General features: G+C 35.3%; 1 protein-coding gene across 1 annotated transcript; it reads left to right on the top strand.

Annotated features, from left to right (window-relative positions):
* Nucleotides 1-12,672: 12,672 nt before the first annotated feature.
* Nucleotides 12,673-16,334, top strand: LOC141649252 (protein FAR-RED IMPAIRED RESPONSE 1-like). The gene is made up of 5 exons (XM_074457947.1): nucleotides 12,673-12,813; nucleotides 13,750-14,029; nucleotides 14,133-14,787; nucleotides 15,339-15,903; nucleotides 16,326-16,334. Exons 1-5 carry the CDS (start codon nucleotides 12,673-12,675, stop codon nucleotides 16,332-16,334), a joined length of 1,650 nt encoding a protein of 549 aa, XP_074314048.1.
* The last annotated feature ends 3,484 nt before the right edge of the window (nucleotides 16,335-19,818 follow it).

Here is a 19,818-nt window from a genome sequence, read left to right as displayed (position 1 = left end):
TGGACAGATCTAGGTCGAGGGTGGTGAGAGGAGTCGAGTGGTGGTTCTGGTTGGCCGTGAGGGTGGCTGTAGGTGGCGGGAAATGGGAGAGAAAGAGGGATGTCGGGTTGGTTATGGTTGTTGATGTCGCGGCTGTTGTTGCGTTATTGCCTCTGTGGTGGGTGGTGGCTGCCGGCATGGTAGCCAACCTTGAAACCACCGTGTTCAGGCCGGCACAGTGGTAGTGGTGGCGGCCACGGTGGTGGTAGTTAGTGTAGGTGTGTGGTGTGTGTGTGGTTGTTGCGGGTGGGATTGTTGGTGTCGGGGGGTTGACGGTAGGGCCGTGGGCTGCTGCTGGCCGTGGCCATGATGGCTGTTGTCGTGGGGCGGTTTTGGTGTTAGAGAGGGAGAAGGAGGCTGCGGTGGTGGTGCGATGTTGGTGTTGTCAATGGTGGAAGGAGAAAGAGGAGAGGAACGGATGCGGGTTTGTGGGCGTCGATGGTAGTGGCGGAGGCAGTGGCGGTGGGCGCGAGTGGAGGTGGCTGCGGCGAGTGGAGGGCGGAGGGCTGGTGGTTACCGAGAAGGAGAGGAGAGGATTTGTGTATATTTTTTGGTTTTTTGTTTGTGTTTTGGTTTTTTTTAGTTTGTGTTTTATTTGGGTTTTTTTTTTTTGAGAGAATGAGAGGAAAATGAGAGAGAAAGAAGGATGAGAGAAGTGTGAGAGAGTGAATAATGAGTGAGTGAGTTGGGAGAATTAGAATGAGGATGGAGTTATACAAATTAGGATGGAGTTGTACAAGATTAGTGAGGGAGATTAGTGAGGGAGATTTGTGGCCCTCCATCAAGATGAAATCTCATCCCTCCATCCCTTCCATCCTAAGGTCCTTATAAGGACTTAGGGACTTATTAGATGTAGTGGCCTTAGAAGAACCCTTCTCTCTCTCTCTCTATATATATATATATATATATATATATATATATATATATATATATATATAAGGTCAGGATCCGGTGAGAACCACTAATATAATGAGAACCGTGAGAACCTCTCACAACCCTTAGATCTTAGACAAATAAAGGACCGAGATCAGACCATATTTTTGGTCCAAACCCCACGCTTCCACACTCTTTGTCATTAACCAAATTACTTTATTTCTCTGAGTTCCTTTTTCTCTCATCGATCACCAATATTCTTCCTCAAATTGGAGATAAGCTTCAATATTTTGTTGCTTCACTCATCAATGGAGACGCAAATCACACCATCTTTCATCTATGTTGTAAATTCGATCAGGTTTGTTTAACTTCTCCATTAATTTCCAATAAATTCAACTTTATTTGTCGGGAATTTGTTAATTTGTCAACAAATTACAGTTGAATTGTTGATTCGAGCTGAGTTTATATACATATAACTGGGGTACATAATTAAAATTGTTGACTTATGCTTGTGAAATTAGGGTTTTTTGTTCATGAAATTGGTAAATATACAGCATGAAGTTGGTAAATTAGGGTTGGGGGAAATTGAGAAATTCCCTTAATTGGTTGCAATCATGAAATTGGAACTCAATTTCGTGAATTAGGTTGGCTCTATTGGTAATGGAATTCTTTGGTTGATAACATTTATCATTCTACAGATTAAAAGTGTGTCATTTCGTTGTATGATTTTAGCATGTGCTTATACAAGTTCCATTTGTTCCATTTGTTGGGTGAATTTGATGATGGTAAGCGCATTTGTTGTAAACGACTTACAAGGTACAACCAAAGAAGGCGGCAACCACAAGTTCTGATTATAGTTCTTTTGGATTGGCAAGCTATAACAATGGTCTGGAAGAGCTTTTTCATACACTGGTAATATGCATTCACCCTTATGATTATTTTTCTGATTATAGTTCTTTTGGATTGGCAAGTTTAAGCTATGAAGTATTACATCGTAGCTTTTGATACATATATTAAATTTTGATCGTGGTGTCAATCCACCCTTGTATAAAGCGTTTTATCGAGTAATTGTTTCAACTGCCTAAGTGTTACATAAGTTTGGATTGAAAAAAATGTTTGTTCGAGCACAGTAGCCCGTAGAAACTAAGGATTAGTCACCTGTCGGCAATGTGATTGGTGCTAGTTATCAGGCGGTTGAGAATTATGTTCTTGAGAACCTTAAGAAGGCTGCTCAGAAGCAGAAATAAGATGTCGCAGAATACCCAATTTTTGTTGAAGGTGTATAACATTAAGTATTGTTGAAGGGGTGAAACATTAAGGTCAATTTACATAATTTTGGCTAATTTTAGAGTCTTGGGTTGCGCTTATCGAGTCGGGATAGTTATATATAAGAGGAAAAGTAATAATTTAATATTTGTAATGCTTAATTTAGCAACTTAATTGTTTTAACATAGGACCCGAAATTTACAACGTTATTTCATACACATACAACGTTATTTCATACACTTATAATGCAATTTCATGCATGTATACGGAAAGTATTAAGGAACTTCAGAAATGTGATTAATTGACATAATAATGTAATTGTTTTGGGAACGGGATTTAAAATAGGTAAATAGTGTCCTAAGATTTAGGGCAGGAAAGGGTTTAGGCCACCTAATCCAACCCTAAACCCTTTCCCTTATTATCATCCGAACGACCGCAAGACCAAAAGACACCCGAGAGGGGCAGAGTGAACCCTTTTTAGGGGGCGGGTATAAAACTAGGGAATGCATATATATTATTTTTTCATGCATGTACAAGGTTGTTTAATTTAATGCACATATATTGCTTTGTAAAAGTCAATTGAAAATAAGTGAAAGTAACGCATTTGCTAACACAAAGAATATCCTATGCTGTTTTATCAAGATGATTTTATTATAGTATGATTCATTTACACATAAAAAATTGCTTTCAGATGGTGCTTCCAATTATGGTTGATTTGGTAAATGGAAAATAGACTATGAAATGCTTGTTCTTGTCAACATTTAGTTTTTAATGCGTGGGTCGAACCATTCATCATGGTTATATGAAACACGTGTTGTGCGTCCCTCGTTTTGCGGACAACTATGAATTGAGCCTACTTGCTACATTTGTCTATTTATACTATTTTGAAGCTGCTTCACTATGCACTGCTATATTATCGGTTATAAAGCTAACAAAATGCGCCATTGACGCATTTTTTTGCTAATTGGATTTCGAATGGATGATCCCTCATAGAGTGGATGAGTGTGGATTTCGTAAGTGGGATGTTATAACTACTTCACGAAGAGATGTATCTATCACGGTTTGGACGTGTTTTGTGAACATATCTTTTTGTAGACGTTGGGTGATTGGTAAGATCTTTTGCTCCCCGGATGACGAGAGTTGTATATTTGAAAAATAAGTTCTTTGAAAAATAAGTTTTCGCTTCTGCTATAGGCTAGAAATGATCCCGATTTTGTTCTTATTTGGATGTCTGAGACTAATATTATGCTTAGTTAATTGATTTTCTCCATCTTGTATGATTCCGACATTTAATAAAAGGTGTACTATTGAGTGCACCATACTATATTTGTAGTGGCAATCTTTCAGGGTGCGATTACTTATTGAGCCGTGTTGTGTGCTTTTGCTTATGATGACTATTTGTAAATATCTAATAATGCAAAGATATTTTTTTGCCGTCTTTTGATATTGTGATGCAGACTCTTGATCAGCTGGCTCTTTGAAACATGCTGATTGATATGTGTTTTTGTATTTTTAATTTGGATCGTTCAAAGTTTCTTTTTGGCGAAGTTGGTAGACGCTAAATATGTTCTCGTGAGTCAGATATGTGATTGTCTTGTGCTTTTGAGTAGTATAACTACTGATTTTCATAACTGGACGGAGAATGCTAGATATTTAGTTAGGTAACAAATGATCAGAATATTAGATTGCACATTTCCAATTTATGATTTTCGGCTCCAATCTTATACAATATTTAATCTGAAGGGCTATGCAGGTGGAAGTTTCCTCATACATGTGTCTTTAAGATTGGTGTCAAATATAGTTGTGTCTCCTAAACTTCGAGGTCTACCAATATTTAACATCAAGTTATTAAGAGTCTATATGTAATAATAGTGTCGTAAAATTTAGGACAAGAAAGGAAGGGTTAAGGGTTGGGTGGGGATCCACCAAATCCAACCCTAAAGGCCTAAACCATTACCTTTATTATCATTCGAACGGCCGCAAGACCAAAAAATACCCTTGAGGGGCAGAGTGAACCCTTTTTGAGGGACGGGTATAAAACTAAGGAATACACATATATTGCTTTTTCATGTACGTACAAGGTTGTTTAATGCACATATATTGCTTTTTCATGCATGTTCAAGGTTGTTTAACGCACATATATTGCTATTTCATGCGTGTACAAGGTTATTTAATGCACATATATTTGCTTTTTCATGCATGTACAAGGTTGTTTAATGCACATATATTACTTTTTCATGCATATACAAGGTTGTTTAATGCACATATATTACTTTTTCATGCATATACAAGGTTTTTTAATTTTAGGAGACGTGTATCCTAAAACTTTCTAGTTTATAATATCTTTGATATAGTCATTACCGTTTCTACATTACGAATATTTACATTTTACTTATTTCGAAAGTCAATTAGCTCAAATGGCAGAGCATTGTGCAATGCACAAGATGTGGGTTCAACTCCCATATTGGCTACTATGAAATACTAGTGTGTTACATTCAGATTGCCAGAGACCGGGCCTTGAAAATTGTAATTCTATTTCAAGTTAGGAATGCATGATGCATGTATGGTCATATTTTCTATATTTCAGCTCCCCTTTGAACTTCTGATCACTATAAACTTATTACACTGTCTAGGCGTATTCTTATTGCACATGCGAGTCTAATTATGACCTGGTTAACTTTGCCCAAGCATGATTATAGTTCGCTTAATCTAAATTCTACTGTACTGCCAGTCATGGACTTGTTATTTTTAATAGGCTATATGGGACTCGAACCCATACCTTTGTGCAAAATATGCACATCGCTCTACCATTGAGCTAATAACCTTTACAATACGCTATAAATAGGTTAGGTAGTCAAGTAACCATATCACTATATCAATATGATGAAAAGACATCGGAGTATCATATATTTCTACATAAACGAAATGATAATAATACACTAATTAATTTATTATAGGCACACTAAAATGCTTATAACATATGTTAAAATATGTAATAGACATACTAAAAAGGTTAGCAGTTATGGAGTACATAAAAAGAGAGATCATCGCACCAACTACTCACACAAGGGCGGTATAATGCAAACGGGTTCTGAATTACGTCAAGAATGACATTTGCATCCACAACTTATTTAATAAGGATAATATTCAACCATTTGAACTATTAAGGGAAAAAGTACTTGCAAGAACCACCAATAAGTATAATGATGGGAAGAGTGAAACGGTTAATAATGGAAAATTGAAGGGTGAGATTGAGACGGGTTGGACGATGCTCAAAATAAGTTTAATCTCAATCTTGATGACCTCAGTTCATTCAATATCACATATGGCAGAATCATACATAGATAAACTGAAGTGTAATCTCAACAAAAAATGAATAATTTATTGAGAATTGAGACCAGAAAATACGAACAAATGCAGTTAATGAATCAAAACACTAACAAAAGAGCTACCAAACAAGAAAATGAACCTGATCTTACAGTTAAGTTCTCTCAATGTAAACTCAAAACATAAATTACAAGACACAATTCTTGTTAAACACGGGCATAAACGGCTTAAACTTTAAAATGGGGCAATTTGAGGTCTTAAGAGAGGCCAACAGATTACAACAAAAACAACAACAATACTCGTGCCTCAATGGCTCTCGCTAATTGCGGGGTAATGGGGTCGGATGTACACAACCCTATCCCTATGTTAGCTACGCAAATAGGTTGTTTCTGAATGACCCACAATGAAATATGACTTTGTGTTTCATTTGCTACATTAAAACAAATACACAAATAAAATGATAATAATAGAAAATTTTCTCATAAGTACACTAAAATGTTTATAACATACATTAAAATAGGTAGTAGATACACTAAAAAGGTTAATAGTTACATAAAAAAAGATATCATCACATCAAGTGCTCCAAAATTTATACAGTGGTAGAATAAGGGACGTCAACGTGATATTCTGCCCTGTATTATTGATACTTTGGGATTAATTTTTTTTATAAAATTTGATCTATCTTTTAATTCATTTCAACTTTGATCCCTAACAATGTTCTATCTACTCCTACGACCTCCGTCCCAATAATTTTGGATTAATTTTGTTAAAAAGCTTAACAAAATAAATAAATCAAAATTGGCAAAGAATACAATTATAATGATATATCAATGACTAACTACGTAAATTGAATAGATTAATAGGTAATAAGCGGAAAATGCAAGTAAATTGAAACCAGACGCCATTTGAAAGCAGAAACAAAAAGAATGCGCAACAAATTAGGAATGAAACCCTAATCGATTAATTTGAAGCATAAAAATCGTATAAATGGAGGAATAAGAAAGAAATAAGGGAAATTACCTAAATTTTTAAGAAATAAAGCAAGAGAACCATAATCAAAGCAAACGAAGAAGGAAGCAACAGAGAGAATGTCGTCTGATCATTATAGAAGAAGTCACAGTTATGGCGGTTGAGAGTACAATTAGAGATGAATGTTGAAGTGTGATAAATATGGAAGTGAGGATAGAGATAGTAAGAGTAGCAGAGAGAATTATATGAGGAAAAATGAGAACGAAATGAGAAAGAAAGAGGAGCGAGAAAGCGATCTGTGTAAAATGACGGTGTTGGAGGGTTTGTGGGTAAGGAGAACATGCGAGTTAATCTCGGTTGTCAATATTTACTTAGATCTAACTACTGTGAATGGTTCTCATAGTTCTCATTATGTCAATGGTTCTCATAGGATCCCGAATATATATATATATATATATATATATATATATATATATATATATATATATATATATATATATATATATATATATATATATATATATATATATATATATATATATATATATATATATATATATAGAAGAGATCAACTAAAGCCAACATATATATTGAGTCCATAAGTTCTATTATGAGCCATTGGATGGAGGGAGATGGAGGGATGAGATCAACCCCAAAAAAGTGTGTTTATAAGCTAATCTCACCATCTCTCTCCTCCTTCACTAATCCACTCTAATTAATCACTAATTTACTATATATTTGTTTTCCACTCATCCATTTCTCTTTCATCTTACACATTTCATTTCTCTCTTCTCTCAAACTCTAAAAAAAAAAACCCAAATAAATAAAAAAAACCCAAAAATCCAAATAAATAAAAAACCCAAAAAATCCAAATAAATCAAAAAACTCAAATAAATCATTCATTCCTCTCTTCCTCATTCACCACCACCCACCACCACCCCACCCGACTCTTTTTTTTTTTTTTTTTTTTTCAACTCGTTTTTTTTTTTTTCGTTTTGTGTTAATTTGTATGTTTTGAGTTGTTTTTTCCATTCATTATTTTTTTTGTCTTTTATTTTATTTTAGTTGTCTTTTATTTTGTTAGTTCTCATTTTTTATTCATTTTCTTAAATCTCTTCTTGTTATACGTTTTTTTTAAGATTTCGTGTTTTAAATCTCGTTTTTTTTTTGTGAGATACTTTTTTTTTCATCTAAGACAAAAATGGACTAAAGTTATACAAAAATGAACCAAAGTTATACAAAAATAGACCAAAGTTATACAAAAAAAGACTAAAGTTATACAAAAATTGGACTAAAGTTATACAAAAAATTGGACTAAAGTTATAAAAAAATGAACCAAAGTTATACAAAAATGAACCAAAGTTATACAAAAATGAACCAAAGTTATACAAAAATGGACTAAAGTTATACAAATATGGATTAAAGTTATACAAATATGGGCTAAAGTTATACAAATAAGGACTAAAGTTATACAAAAATGAACCAAAGTTATACAAAAATGAACCAAAGTTATACAAAAATGAACCAAAGTTATACAAATATGGATTAAAGTTATACAAATATGGGCTAAAGTTATACAAATAAGGACTAAAGTTATACAAAAATGGACCAAAGTTATACAAAAATGAACCAAAGTTATACAAAAATGGACTAAAGTTATACAAACATGAACCAAAGTTATACAAAAATAGACCAAAGTTATACAAAAAAAGACTAAAGTTATACAAAAATTGGACTAAAGTTATACAAAAAATTGGACTAAAGTTATACAAAAATGAACCAAAGTTATACAAAAATGAACCAAAGTTATACAAAAATGAACCAAAGTTATACAAAAATGGACTAAAGTTATACAAATATGGACTAAAGTTATACAAATATGGACTAACTTTAGTCCATTTTTGTATAACTTTGGTTCATTTTTGTATAACTTTGGTTCATTTTTGTATAACTTTAGTCCAATTTTTGTATAACTTTAGTCCAATTTTTTGTATAACTTTAGTCCATTTTTTGTATAACTTTGGTGCATTTTTGTATAACTCTGGTCTATTTTTGTATAACTTTGGTTCATTTTTGTATAACTTTGGTTCATTTTTGTATAACTTTAGTCCAATTTTTTGTATAACTTTAGTCCATTTTTGTATAACTCTGGTTCATTTTTGTATAACTTTGGTTCATTTTTGTATAACTTTAGTCCTTTGTTGTATGACTTTAGTCCAATCTTTGTATAACTTTAGTCTTTTTTTGTATAACTTTGGTCTATTTTTGTATAACTTCAGTCCTTTTTTGTATAACTTTAGTCCATTTTTGTATAACTTTAGTCCTTATTTGAATAACTTTTGTCCTTATTTGTATAACTTCAATCATTTTTTGTATAATTGTAGTCCAAATTTGTATAACTTTAGTCCAAAATTGTATAACTTTAGTCCTTATTTGTATAACTTTAGTCCTTATTTGTATAACTTCAGTCCAAATTTGTGTAATTTTAGTCCAAAATTGTATAACTTTATTCCATAAGAGTATAACTTCAGTCGTTTTTTGTATAACTTTAGTCCAAATTTGTATAACCCAACCAAACAAAAAACCAACAAAAAATTAATAACCAACAAAAATTTAAAAACCAAATAACAATAACAAAAAAAACCAAATAACAATAACAATAATTACAATAACAAAACAAAAAACCAAATAACAATAAAAAAACAACACCCACAGAAAAATAACATAAAACCAAACGAAAATTAAAAAAAAAAAAAATGAAAAAAAAGAACGAAAAAAAGGAGAAAGGAAGAGCAGGAGGGAGAAAGGAAAAAGGAGAAAGGAAAAAACCAAATAAAAAAACCAAAGTAAATCTAAAAAACAAAAAAAAGACAAAAAAAGTGAGAAAACAAAGACAAGAATAAACGACACCACCACACCACCTTCTTCCTTTTTCCTTTCTCGCACAACCACCGCCACCCCCACCATAACCACCATGACTGACCCACTCACCTCACCTTTCTCCCCAAACCGCAACAACCACCACCACCACGAGCAACAACAACGGCCGACGAGCAATGGAGGAAAGGCGGGATTTTCAAATTTTGAATTTTGAAACTACGCGGGCGCTTTTTTGTTTAGATCTGAAGAAAAAAAAGGACGAAGTTGGCAGAGGGTTGTTGTGGTGTTGTTATTGGCAGGTGTGGGCGGGTGTGGTGGTGGTAAGGAGGGTTGTTGTTGTTGTTGTTGTTGTTGTTGTTGTCGTGGAGTTGTTGCGGTGGTAGAGGGAGGAGGGAGTCGTGGAGTTGTTGTTGTTGTTGTTGTCGTGGTGTTGTTGTTGCTGGTTGTTGGTGTTGTTTTTGTTGGTTCGCTGGTGGTGGCGGTTCAATGGAGGGAGACGAAGGATCTGGTGGTGTTGGGTGGTGTTGGTTCTCGGTGGTGGTGGTGGGTCTGGTGAGGTGGAGGTGGCGGCATGGTGGTGTACGGCGGCCGAGAAGGAAGGAGGGAAAGGGATGCAGTGACGGGATGGTGTCGGGATGAGGGTGGTTTTTTTATTTGTTGGGAATTTTAGGGAAAATGGGTTTTTTGTTTTGGGTTTTTTTGTTGGGAATTTCAGAGACAATGGGATTTAGTGAGAGGGTGGAAGGGTGGGATAATGAGAGGAGAGATTAGGAGAGGGTAAAGTTTAAGGAGTTGGAATGATTAAGGGAGGTAATTAGAGGAGATTAATTTGCGACCTTTCATTTAGATGCAATCTCATCCCTCCATCCCTTCCATCCAAGGGTTCTTATAAGGACTTAGGGCCTTATATGGTATCAAGGCCTTATAAGAACCCTTCTCTATATATATATATATATATATATATATATAGTGTCAAGTTCTAATAAGTCCTTCATAATATTTGAGTCCCTAAGTCTTTATTAGAGCCATAGGATCTCCTAAATGAACCGTCTGGATGAAGGGAGTAATATAGGGTCATTAGGCGTTGGAAAAAAAAAGGAAAATAGGGCTAGCATGAGAGAGGGAGTTGTGTCAGGGGACAAAGCTATTACCCACTGTTTATTGTCAACATGCATGTACTTTCTATAACACTTCCTCAACACAATATCAGCAACAACCACCAAATTTAAAATACAAAAAAAAAGCATCAAAGTTCTTCCTCTCTTTCATGGCGATAACATCCCAAAAACCGCGCTTCAACAATATTTAAAATCCCGTTTCAACAAGAACAACAATTTGCCAACAAGAACAACAATTTGATATCTCGCGATAATCTTACATGGTCATAATTTGTAGCAAATAAAGTAATTTGTTTTGATCCTACCATTTTCAGCATATCAAAGGTACACGAAGATCCTGAGTCAACAACAACAACAAGCCTGATAAAGTGCGTACTCCAACATCAACAATGGCTGACATGCAAATTGTAACAGTGATCGATGGTAATTATTAACATCTAATAATTCTTTTATCTGTTTATGTTTTATAAATCTGAACTCTCTATATTAAAAATGAAATACTTGAAAACAATGAACATACATATGAACAAGTTTTGTAGAGCAAGTTTTGTAGAGTGTAGAGCAAGTTTTGGGCTGTAACCTAATTCATGTACAGTGTAAAATTCTTGACATCAATGAGTATGTAGTTAAAAAGAGTGAATTGTTTGTATTTTGGTAATAGGTTTAAGTTTGACTTTAGGTTCAAATATTACATTTTTTCCTACTGAATTTACATATCAACACGTGTGTTTGAAAATACGCTTTTGTTACTTGAAATTAAACATATTTCGATTAAAATTACGCTTCAAATTAGAGTTACATCATGGAAAAGATAAAACTATTCTATTGCAGAAATGGATAAGCTACACTTTAATTTACTGAAGTTACAATTTTCTTGATTAAAGTTACACTTATTTGGGTCATCAGATAAATGTTTGATATGCTGATTCCTTTAAATTTGCCACAAATCTTTCCAATTACACCATTGTCGACTAGAGTTACATTTCCTTGCACTAAAATTATGCTTTGTTGAAATTACACTTTTATTCACTGAAATTACACTTATTATTGTTAAAATTACACTAATATTTGGAATTACAACATTGTCGACTAGAATTACACTCTTATTCACTGAAGTTACACTTTTGTTTGTTAAAGTTACACTAATGTTTAACTTACACTTTAGGTCTGGATGACAGTTGAACTTTTTGTTGTCTTCTGTTTAAATTACAACTTTCTTTATTAAAATTACATATTTGTTGTCTAAGATGAAGCTTGTGGAGAATATTGTTTCAACCATTGACAGATACTGCTCAGGACAATAGCAAAAGAAAGCCAAATGAGGAGGAATTTTGCAGGGTAGTAGAAGAAAAGTTTACACCATATTGATGGGGCATATTCTGCACCCGCTGACCGAGTCAACATATTGAGCAAGGTCAAAGCTAAAAAGACAACAAGTCAAAGGAAAAGCGACCTAACCGACGAAGCCTGTCGGCCTGTCACTTGGGTCTCGGCTTGGCAACTAGCCGGCCGAGAAGCATATCCGCGTACTCACATCCAGTCCCCTCGGCATAGAGTCAACCAGGCCTGCCGGCATGTCATGAGTCCCTCGGCCGAGGGTAAGACAGTCTTTCCACCTGCTACGCCACTTGGCCACTTGGCCACTACGTGACAAAATGTGAAAGTCTATAAATACTCATCATCTCTCATTGAGAAACTAACTAGAAATCAATCCAATAATCTGGTATAAACTCCCTTATCTCTCTACAATATACTTTGCCAAGTTAAACATACAACTTATCTCTCTAAGTTTACTGACTTGAGCGTCGGAGTGAGTACGCTTGGCCCCAAGCCGAGTCCTCAGTTTGTTCATCTTTACAGGAAAGAGTGAAAGGAAGAGACAAGCAACGACATCATTCTACAAGTTCAAGTGGTCACAATCCTGCTCCGAAATTACACCCGGAACACATATATTGGGCAGGAATTTTTGGAAATCGAGGAAGCAGTGACATTCTATAAGATCTATGCAATTGCTTGCGGTTTCGATGTACGGAAATACACGACCAAAAGATGGCGTGACGGGGAAATCAAGTCAAAGCTGTTGGTTTGCAACCGAGAAGGGTTCAAATATAAAAAAGAAATAGAGAGAAGTGGGCGTCAGGATGGGGTGCGAAAGCACAAAGTCAGGCGCGTGAGATGCAAAGCGAGGATTAGACTATTTATGAAGAATGGAGGGTTATTCATTGATCGCTTTCATGCAGGACACAACCATGAGCTCATATCAGCCAGGGACAGAGAGTTTCAGAAGCTGTCATGCAACTTAACAGATTATCACAAAATGATTATCCTTTATAATTATAGGGTGAGTGCTTGAGGTAGTCTTTGGCTCTCTATTTATGACACCAATCTATGGAATTACACTTTTATTATCTAACATTACACTTTTGTTAATTACAGTTATACTTATTTGGAATTACACTTTTGCCTGTTAGAATTACACTTTGTTCAATTAAAATTACACTTATTTATATTGTGCTGAAATTACACTTTTGATTGTTAAAATTACACTTTTGATTGTTAGAATTATACTTTTTTATATTGCAGTCACACGTATTTATATAGTGCTGAAATTTCAGTTTTTATGTTACAGTTACACTTACGTATATCATTCATTTACAGCTCAAATGCAACTGAACTGATTATCAGAAAATCATTATCCTTTATAATTGTAGGGTATGTCATCTAGTTAGCCTTTTATTGCAATTACACTTATTTGGAATTACACTTTTGCCTGTTAGAATTACACTTTGTTCTATTAAAATTACACTTATTTATATTGTGCTGAAATTACACTTTTGATTGTTAAAATTACATTTTTGATTGTTAGAATTACACTTTTTTATATTGCAGTCACACATATTTATATAGTCTTTGAAATTTCATTTTTTTTATGTTACGATTACACTTACGTATATCATTCATTTACAGCTCAAATACAATCGAATCGATTATCGAAAAATCATTATCCTTTATAATTGTAGGGTGTGACATCTAGTTAGCCTTTTATTACAATTACACTTATTTGGAATTACACTTTTTCCTGTTAGAATTACACTTTGTTCTATTAAAATTACACTTATTTATATTGTGCTGAAATTACACTTTTGATTTTTAGAATTACACTTTTGACTGTTAGAATTACACTTTTTTATATTACACTTTTTAATATTACACTTATTTGGGGCATCATAAAGATGTTTCCTATGCTGATGCCTTAAAGTATATCATTCATTTACAGCTGAAGATAGGAGCAACGAAGACATACAAAATGTTGAAAGAACACGTAAATGGTTTTGAGAACATTGGAGCTAGCCTAAATGATTTTAAGAACTTTCACAGAAATGTGAAATGTTACATTCATGAACGGGATGGCCAATTGTTCATAGATCACTTTAAGGAAATGGCTGTAAATAAGGAAGGGTTCTTCTTTGACTATGATGTTGACTCTGACGGTAGCTTGAGTAGAGCTATTTGGGCTGACAGTGCTGCAAGAAGGAATTACTCTGCTTTTGGGGATTGTGTGTCATTCGAATTAACGTATACAACCAACAAGTATGATATGGCCTTCACACCGTTTCACCGGGGTGGATAACCATAAGCGGTCTGTCACATTCTGTGCAGCCCTTGTCGCACATGAGGACGCTGATTCCTTTCAGTGGGTTTTGAAACGTTTCCTGGTGGCAATGGGTGGAAAGGAGACTAATTATATTATTACCGATCAGGATCCAGGCATTTTGAAAGCGGTACCACTTGTGTTCAAGAAAGCGAGGCACCGATTTTGCATGTGGCATATCATGAACAAAGTGCCTACTAAGTATGGGGTGACAAGAGAAGATTATATTGTATTTATAAGGAAAATAAATACCATTATATGGGATGAGGACATTGAAGCTGCAGAATTCGATGCCAGATGGGAAGAGATAGGCGAAGAACATGGACTCAATAACATTGACTGGTTTAAAGAAATGTTCTCGAAAAGGAACCAGTGGGTAATGGCACATTACAGGGACCTAGAGATGGGAGCTGTTATGAGGACGACCCAAAGATCAGAGAGTGAAAATAGTTTTTTTAAAAGATTTGAGGGCAAATCAGGTACATTGCTTGAGTTTTTGCTGCGTTTTAAGAGTGCTATGGACCAACAACGGCATACGCATAAGAAGCTTGACAACGAAGACAAGCACACTTCTCCTAAAATGGAGACGCATTTGGCTCTTGAGGCTGACGGTGCAAAGGTGTACACTCATAAAGTTTTTAAGGAGTTCCAAGAGGAGGCCAAGTATTCGATCGATACATGTAAGAGTAGAGGTTTTGCAAAATCGACTCTTTAGAGGTGACTACTTTGTAAGAGATGCAAGCGAGGACAGAATTACGATGTTACGTCGCCTGGTAAAAGCCTTGAATACTGAAGTTCTGATCTTTTTCCTGGTTGAAGTTACATTATAGTGACACTTACTAAGTTTAAAAGTGTAATTCTAGATAAAAAATAAACACCTTATGGAAAGAAAGTATAACTTCAACGAGACTATATAAATAAGTGAAACTGTAATATTAAAAAGTGTAATTCTAGCAGACAAAAGTATAATTTTAACAATCAAAAGTGTAATTTCAGTACTATATAAATAAGTGTAACTGTAATGGTAAAAAGTATAATTCTAATAACAGAAACTGTAATTCTAACAACAAAAAGTGTAATTTTAGAAATGAAAAGTGTTACTTACTTGAAATTACACATTTTCCTATTGTAATTACGAAATATATAGCTGTGACTATCTAACAATTTACTATATATTGGTGAACTAGTTACGTATAAAGCAAGTTGCACTGCAGAATGCTTGAAAGGAAGGGAATTCAATGCGGGCATATAATATGGATTTACTCATCTAACGGAGTGAAGACTATACCGGATGAGTATGTTGTGAACAGATGGTGTAAAGATGCACTCCGGTCAAAATCCTTCAATTGTAATGGTGATCCAGCCGAAGAGATTGATATAATAGATGCCAAGCAGATTTCCATGTCAAAAATGTGGTCCGAAGTACACCAGACAGTTGGGATACTGATGGGAAGAAGCAAGGAAGTAGTTGACAGCTTTTCGTCTCTCATAAAAGATTTTAAGGACAAACTAGCACCATTAGGTTCACAAATGAGTAAAGAACAGCAAATGGTTGCGCTTATTGTGTGTTCTACTACTCAAGAAGTAACTATATTTCCACCAAAGAAATCGAAAAATAAGGGAAGTGGAAAGAGACTCTTGTCGAGTAAGACTAAAGCAATAGCCTTGGCGATGAAGCCGAAGCGCATGTGTAAAAATTGCAAGCAATTAGCGAATCACGACAAGAGGAATTGTCCTAACCCTTTTGCACAGCACCCACCTACTCCACCAGCATCTGGGGCATCATTTGGGGAAGAATCAGAAGCAGAAGAAGAAGAAGAAGAAGAAGAAGAAGAAGAAGAAGAAGAAGAAGAGTAAGAATAATTGTAATTCTGATGTATAATTGAGCAACCATGAGGTCCTTTTGGCTAATTTATTTTGTAATTCCCCTGGACAAGCTTTTGGTTGTATAATTATTCACCAGTTAAAACATTTAGTACTTAAAGTTACACTTTGTGTGATCAGAGTTACACTTTTTTTGATTAGAATTACACTTTATCTGATCAGAATGACAATTAATTTGAAGTACCATTTTATCTTTGTTAAAGTCATAATTTTGGTGACTTATATTGTAATTCAACTGGAATTGCTTTTGGTTGGATAATTACGCACAAGTTATAACATTCACTTGTTAAAGTTACACTGTGTGTTCACACTTACAGTTCATTTGATTAGAATTACACTTTGTGTGATCAGAATTACACTTTTTTTTATTAGAATTACACTTCATCTGCTCAGAATAACAATTAATTTGAAGTACCATTTTATCTTTGTTAAAGTCATAATTTTCGTGACTTATATTGTAATTCAACTGGAATTGCTTTTGGTTGGAAAATTACAGTTTCTTTGATTAGAATTACTCTTTATCAGATCAGAATGACAATTAATTTGAAGTAACATCTTATCTTCATTAAAGGCAGAAAACGCCAAAATAAGTACAAAGTTCAAAGTCACAAAATGATCCTACTTACATTGTTACACCTAATTAACTGTCACATGATGCTAGCTATCAACAAGATAATTTCATACAGAGCATCATTCAAAATTAGATTGTCAAACTAACACTTGTTATTTTTTTTTACCAGCCTTGTTAATCCTACACTTGCTTTGCACGTCTTGGAATAATTTGTCTTTGCTAACAATAAAGGTCTCCACCTTCTTCTGAACAAAGCAGTCGTATGATGTTCATGTCGCTAGTACAAGTGTTGCGACTAGCTGTATCACCAAATAACGCCTTGCAACCTTCCTTTCCATGTCCGGATGCTCAAATGAAACACCCTCGTACAATAGCATCGCCATCATGGTGAACAGACCAGACTCTGGTATGTTGAGAACACTTGAGACACCACTAAACGGTATCTGGCGGACTGTAAAATTGACAATCTCTTTTCCTTTGTCAAATTTTCTTGAGTCCAAGTAGTCGCTCATTAAAATTCCCTGAAAATATTTGGACGTACATTAAAAAGAGTATTATATTAACAGGTTTTAGATGGCAAGATTTGGAGGACTGTAACACCCCCATACTCCAAGTGCCTTACCAGGACCACTTAAGGCATGGAAGTGCTACCATCTCGGTTACCCGAGGCAATGATAATCATAAGACAATAAAGAAACGTACTTTAAAAGTAAATATTGTTTAAGTGATTACATGATCAAAATCAAAACGATAAACAAAATACAACATTCTCGGACGGTCTCATCGCTAAAACTATCAAAGCTATAAAACATCGTCGACACAAAAGACTTCTAATCGCCACATGATGACTCATCCCAGCTATCCCATACGCGTCATATCATACCTGCTCAATAACTGCTCACCACCCCCGAATGGATCACCACAGTTTTTAAAACATTTAAACGGGGTCAGTACTAATCACACAATTTATATAAACCAACAACACAACAAACAACACAAATTTCAAACAACACACACACAATCACACCCACTCCAATCAATCTCCACACGACGTCCACCGGACCACCACCAGGGGGGGACCGCAGTCGTACCCACCAAATCCCCGCTCATCATACCGAGCGATAACCCTGTCCCATTAATGTGCACATCCCCTTCCGTGGCGGGTTTCACGAAGGGCGAAACTAGGGCGTGAAGCCACTCCCGCAAGTGACTCCACTCAGCCGAGAACGCATCTCGAGAACCAGAGACAAGCAATCACAATCACAATACAACATCAAAAATCGTCTGAATCAATCAACAATCACTAACTACAGCACAATCACCACACATTATGTAACTAATACTGAGTAGGGAAACCCTACCTGGAACAGCAACACAATCAGACGGTCTCAACAGCTGTATCAAAATTCCTCTTCTACGAATCCCCCTCCTAACATATAATCACATAATTACTAACAATCACAAAACTAACACCAATCCCCAATTCCCAAAATTAGGGTTTAACAAAACTTAATTAAATATAACAAATTCGATACGTAGATCTTACCCTCGACGCAAGGATCACAAAGATGTAAAGAACGATGAAATCCGACCTCTCAAGCTCCGGAATTTGTCAATAATGTGATTGATGCGAAGAACGTAGTTTGTTTTCTCTTTGAACGTAATTAGGTTTGATAAAATGTATTAAGGAAGTGACGGAGTTGTTTATATATTCAATCGCATTATTAACAAAACCCGACAAATCATCACCCCGTAAACCGGCTACTCGATCGAGTAGCTGAGGTACTCGATCGAGTGCCCCCTTACTCGATCGAGTATCAAGGTTACTCGATCGAGTATCCAACAGGTCAGAAACTATTTTAAACTGCAAACCACCCTTACTCGACAGAGTAAGGCCCACTCGATAGAGTACCCAGAGACTCATAAAACCGTAGTATTACAGTCTTCATCCTTAAAAAGAACTTCGTCCCCGAAGTTCAACCCATACATAAAAACGAACATACTAACTCGGTCAAGACGCAACAAAGCTACTAAGAACTCAAAACAAAACCCCAACTTATAAAATATGAAACCATGAACTCTTAACACCAACTCCACCAACTATTCCTACCTCCACACATCGCTCACGATGTCGTATCAACTACATCATAAACTCTCCCGACACTAACTCCATACACTACCAATTACCATCCTCTAACGCTGCTAGCTCCATAATATATCATCCACTACCAAATCCAATATCAAGACACTCATAGACATCAAACGGAATGTTACATTCTACCACCCTTAAAAGGAACTTCGTCCTCGAAGTTTACTTACACTCATAAACATCATCATGCCACTGTCAAAACTCTCGAACTCCTAAACATCATCATCCAACCCTTACCACTATCGAAGTATTCTCACACTCCTAAGCATCACACTACTACAAGCACGGCCATGGCCTTTTAACAGTATCAACCACAAAATAAATCCCTCCTTTACGCTACGCTAACACTCTACTTCCAATTATATTACAACATGCACAACCATGAAACTCTCTTTTATCGCATCCTACTCCTCTTAAGACAAAGGTTACGTCCTCGTAACTCACTAATACTAAATCCTTAGCTATATCATCTCATTATCCTCATCACCACCACATGTCAAAGATAACCACCTATAACCTCATTTCCATAACCATTCCTATTTCCAAGGCTCTCTTACTTAAACAGTTCTCATACTTCAATTCACTCTGCACTCCATCTAACCAATACCACAAAACCCTTAGCATAACCAATACTCCAACTCTTCCACATTACCGCAACACGACATACTTCTCTATATAAACTATATAAACTCCTATCGTCAAAAGCATAGCTCACGATTCACACTTGTGGCGTACACTCATTCCAGATCCTCAAGTTCTTTTCTTTCATCACTGCAAAACTCATACATGACTTAACATGACACTAAAACCAAACACCCTACCCTCACTGTCCTAACCAAAGATTATGAACCACCTGCAGCTTTCAGATCATTACCACACATGTTCTACGAATCATTTGCCATGACTATGTGCACCGATATCTCATCTACAACAAGATCAAAATTACTGTAACAACTTCTCACAACTATGTCCCATCAACCGAATATCACTATATCATGACAACAACGAAAACATATACAACTCTCTTTCATATCATACTCTACCCTCATTCCAAAACTTAACTGATAAGAAACATCAATAAACAAAACAA

This window comes from Silene latifolia, chromosome 3 (genome assembly GCF_048544455.1).
Source record: "Silene latifolia isolate original U9 population chromosome 3, ASM4854445v1, whole genome shotgun sequence".
In the NCBI taxonomy this organism is placed as follows: domain Eukaryota; kingdom Viridiplantae; phylum Streptophyta; class Magnoliopsida; order Caryophyllales; family Caryophyllaceae; genus Silene; species Silene latifolia.
The sequence above is the reverse complement of the archived record's forward strand: the minus strand, read 5'-3'. Positions and strand labels throughout refer to the sequence as shown.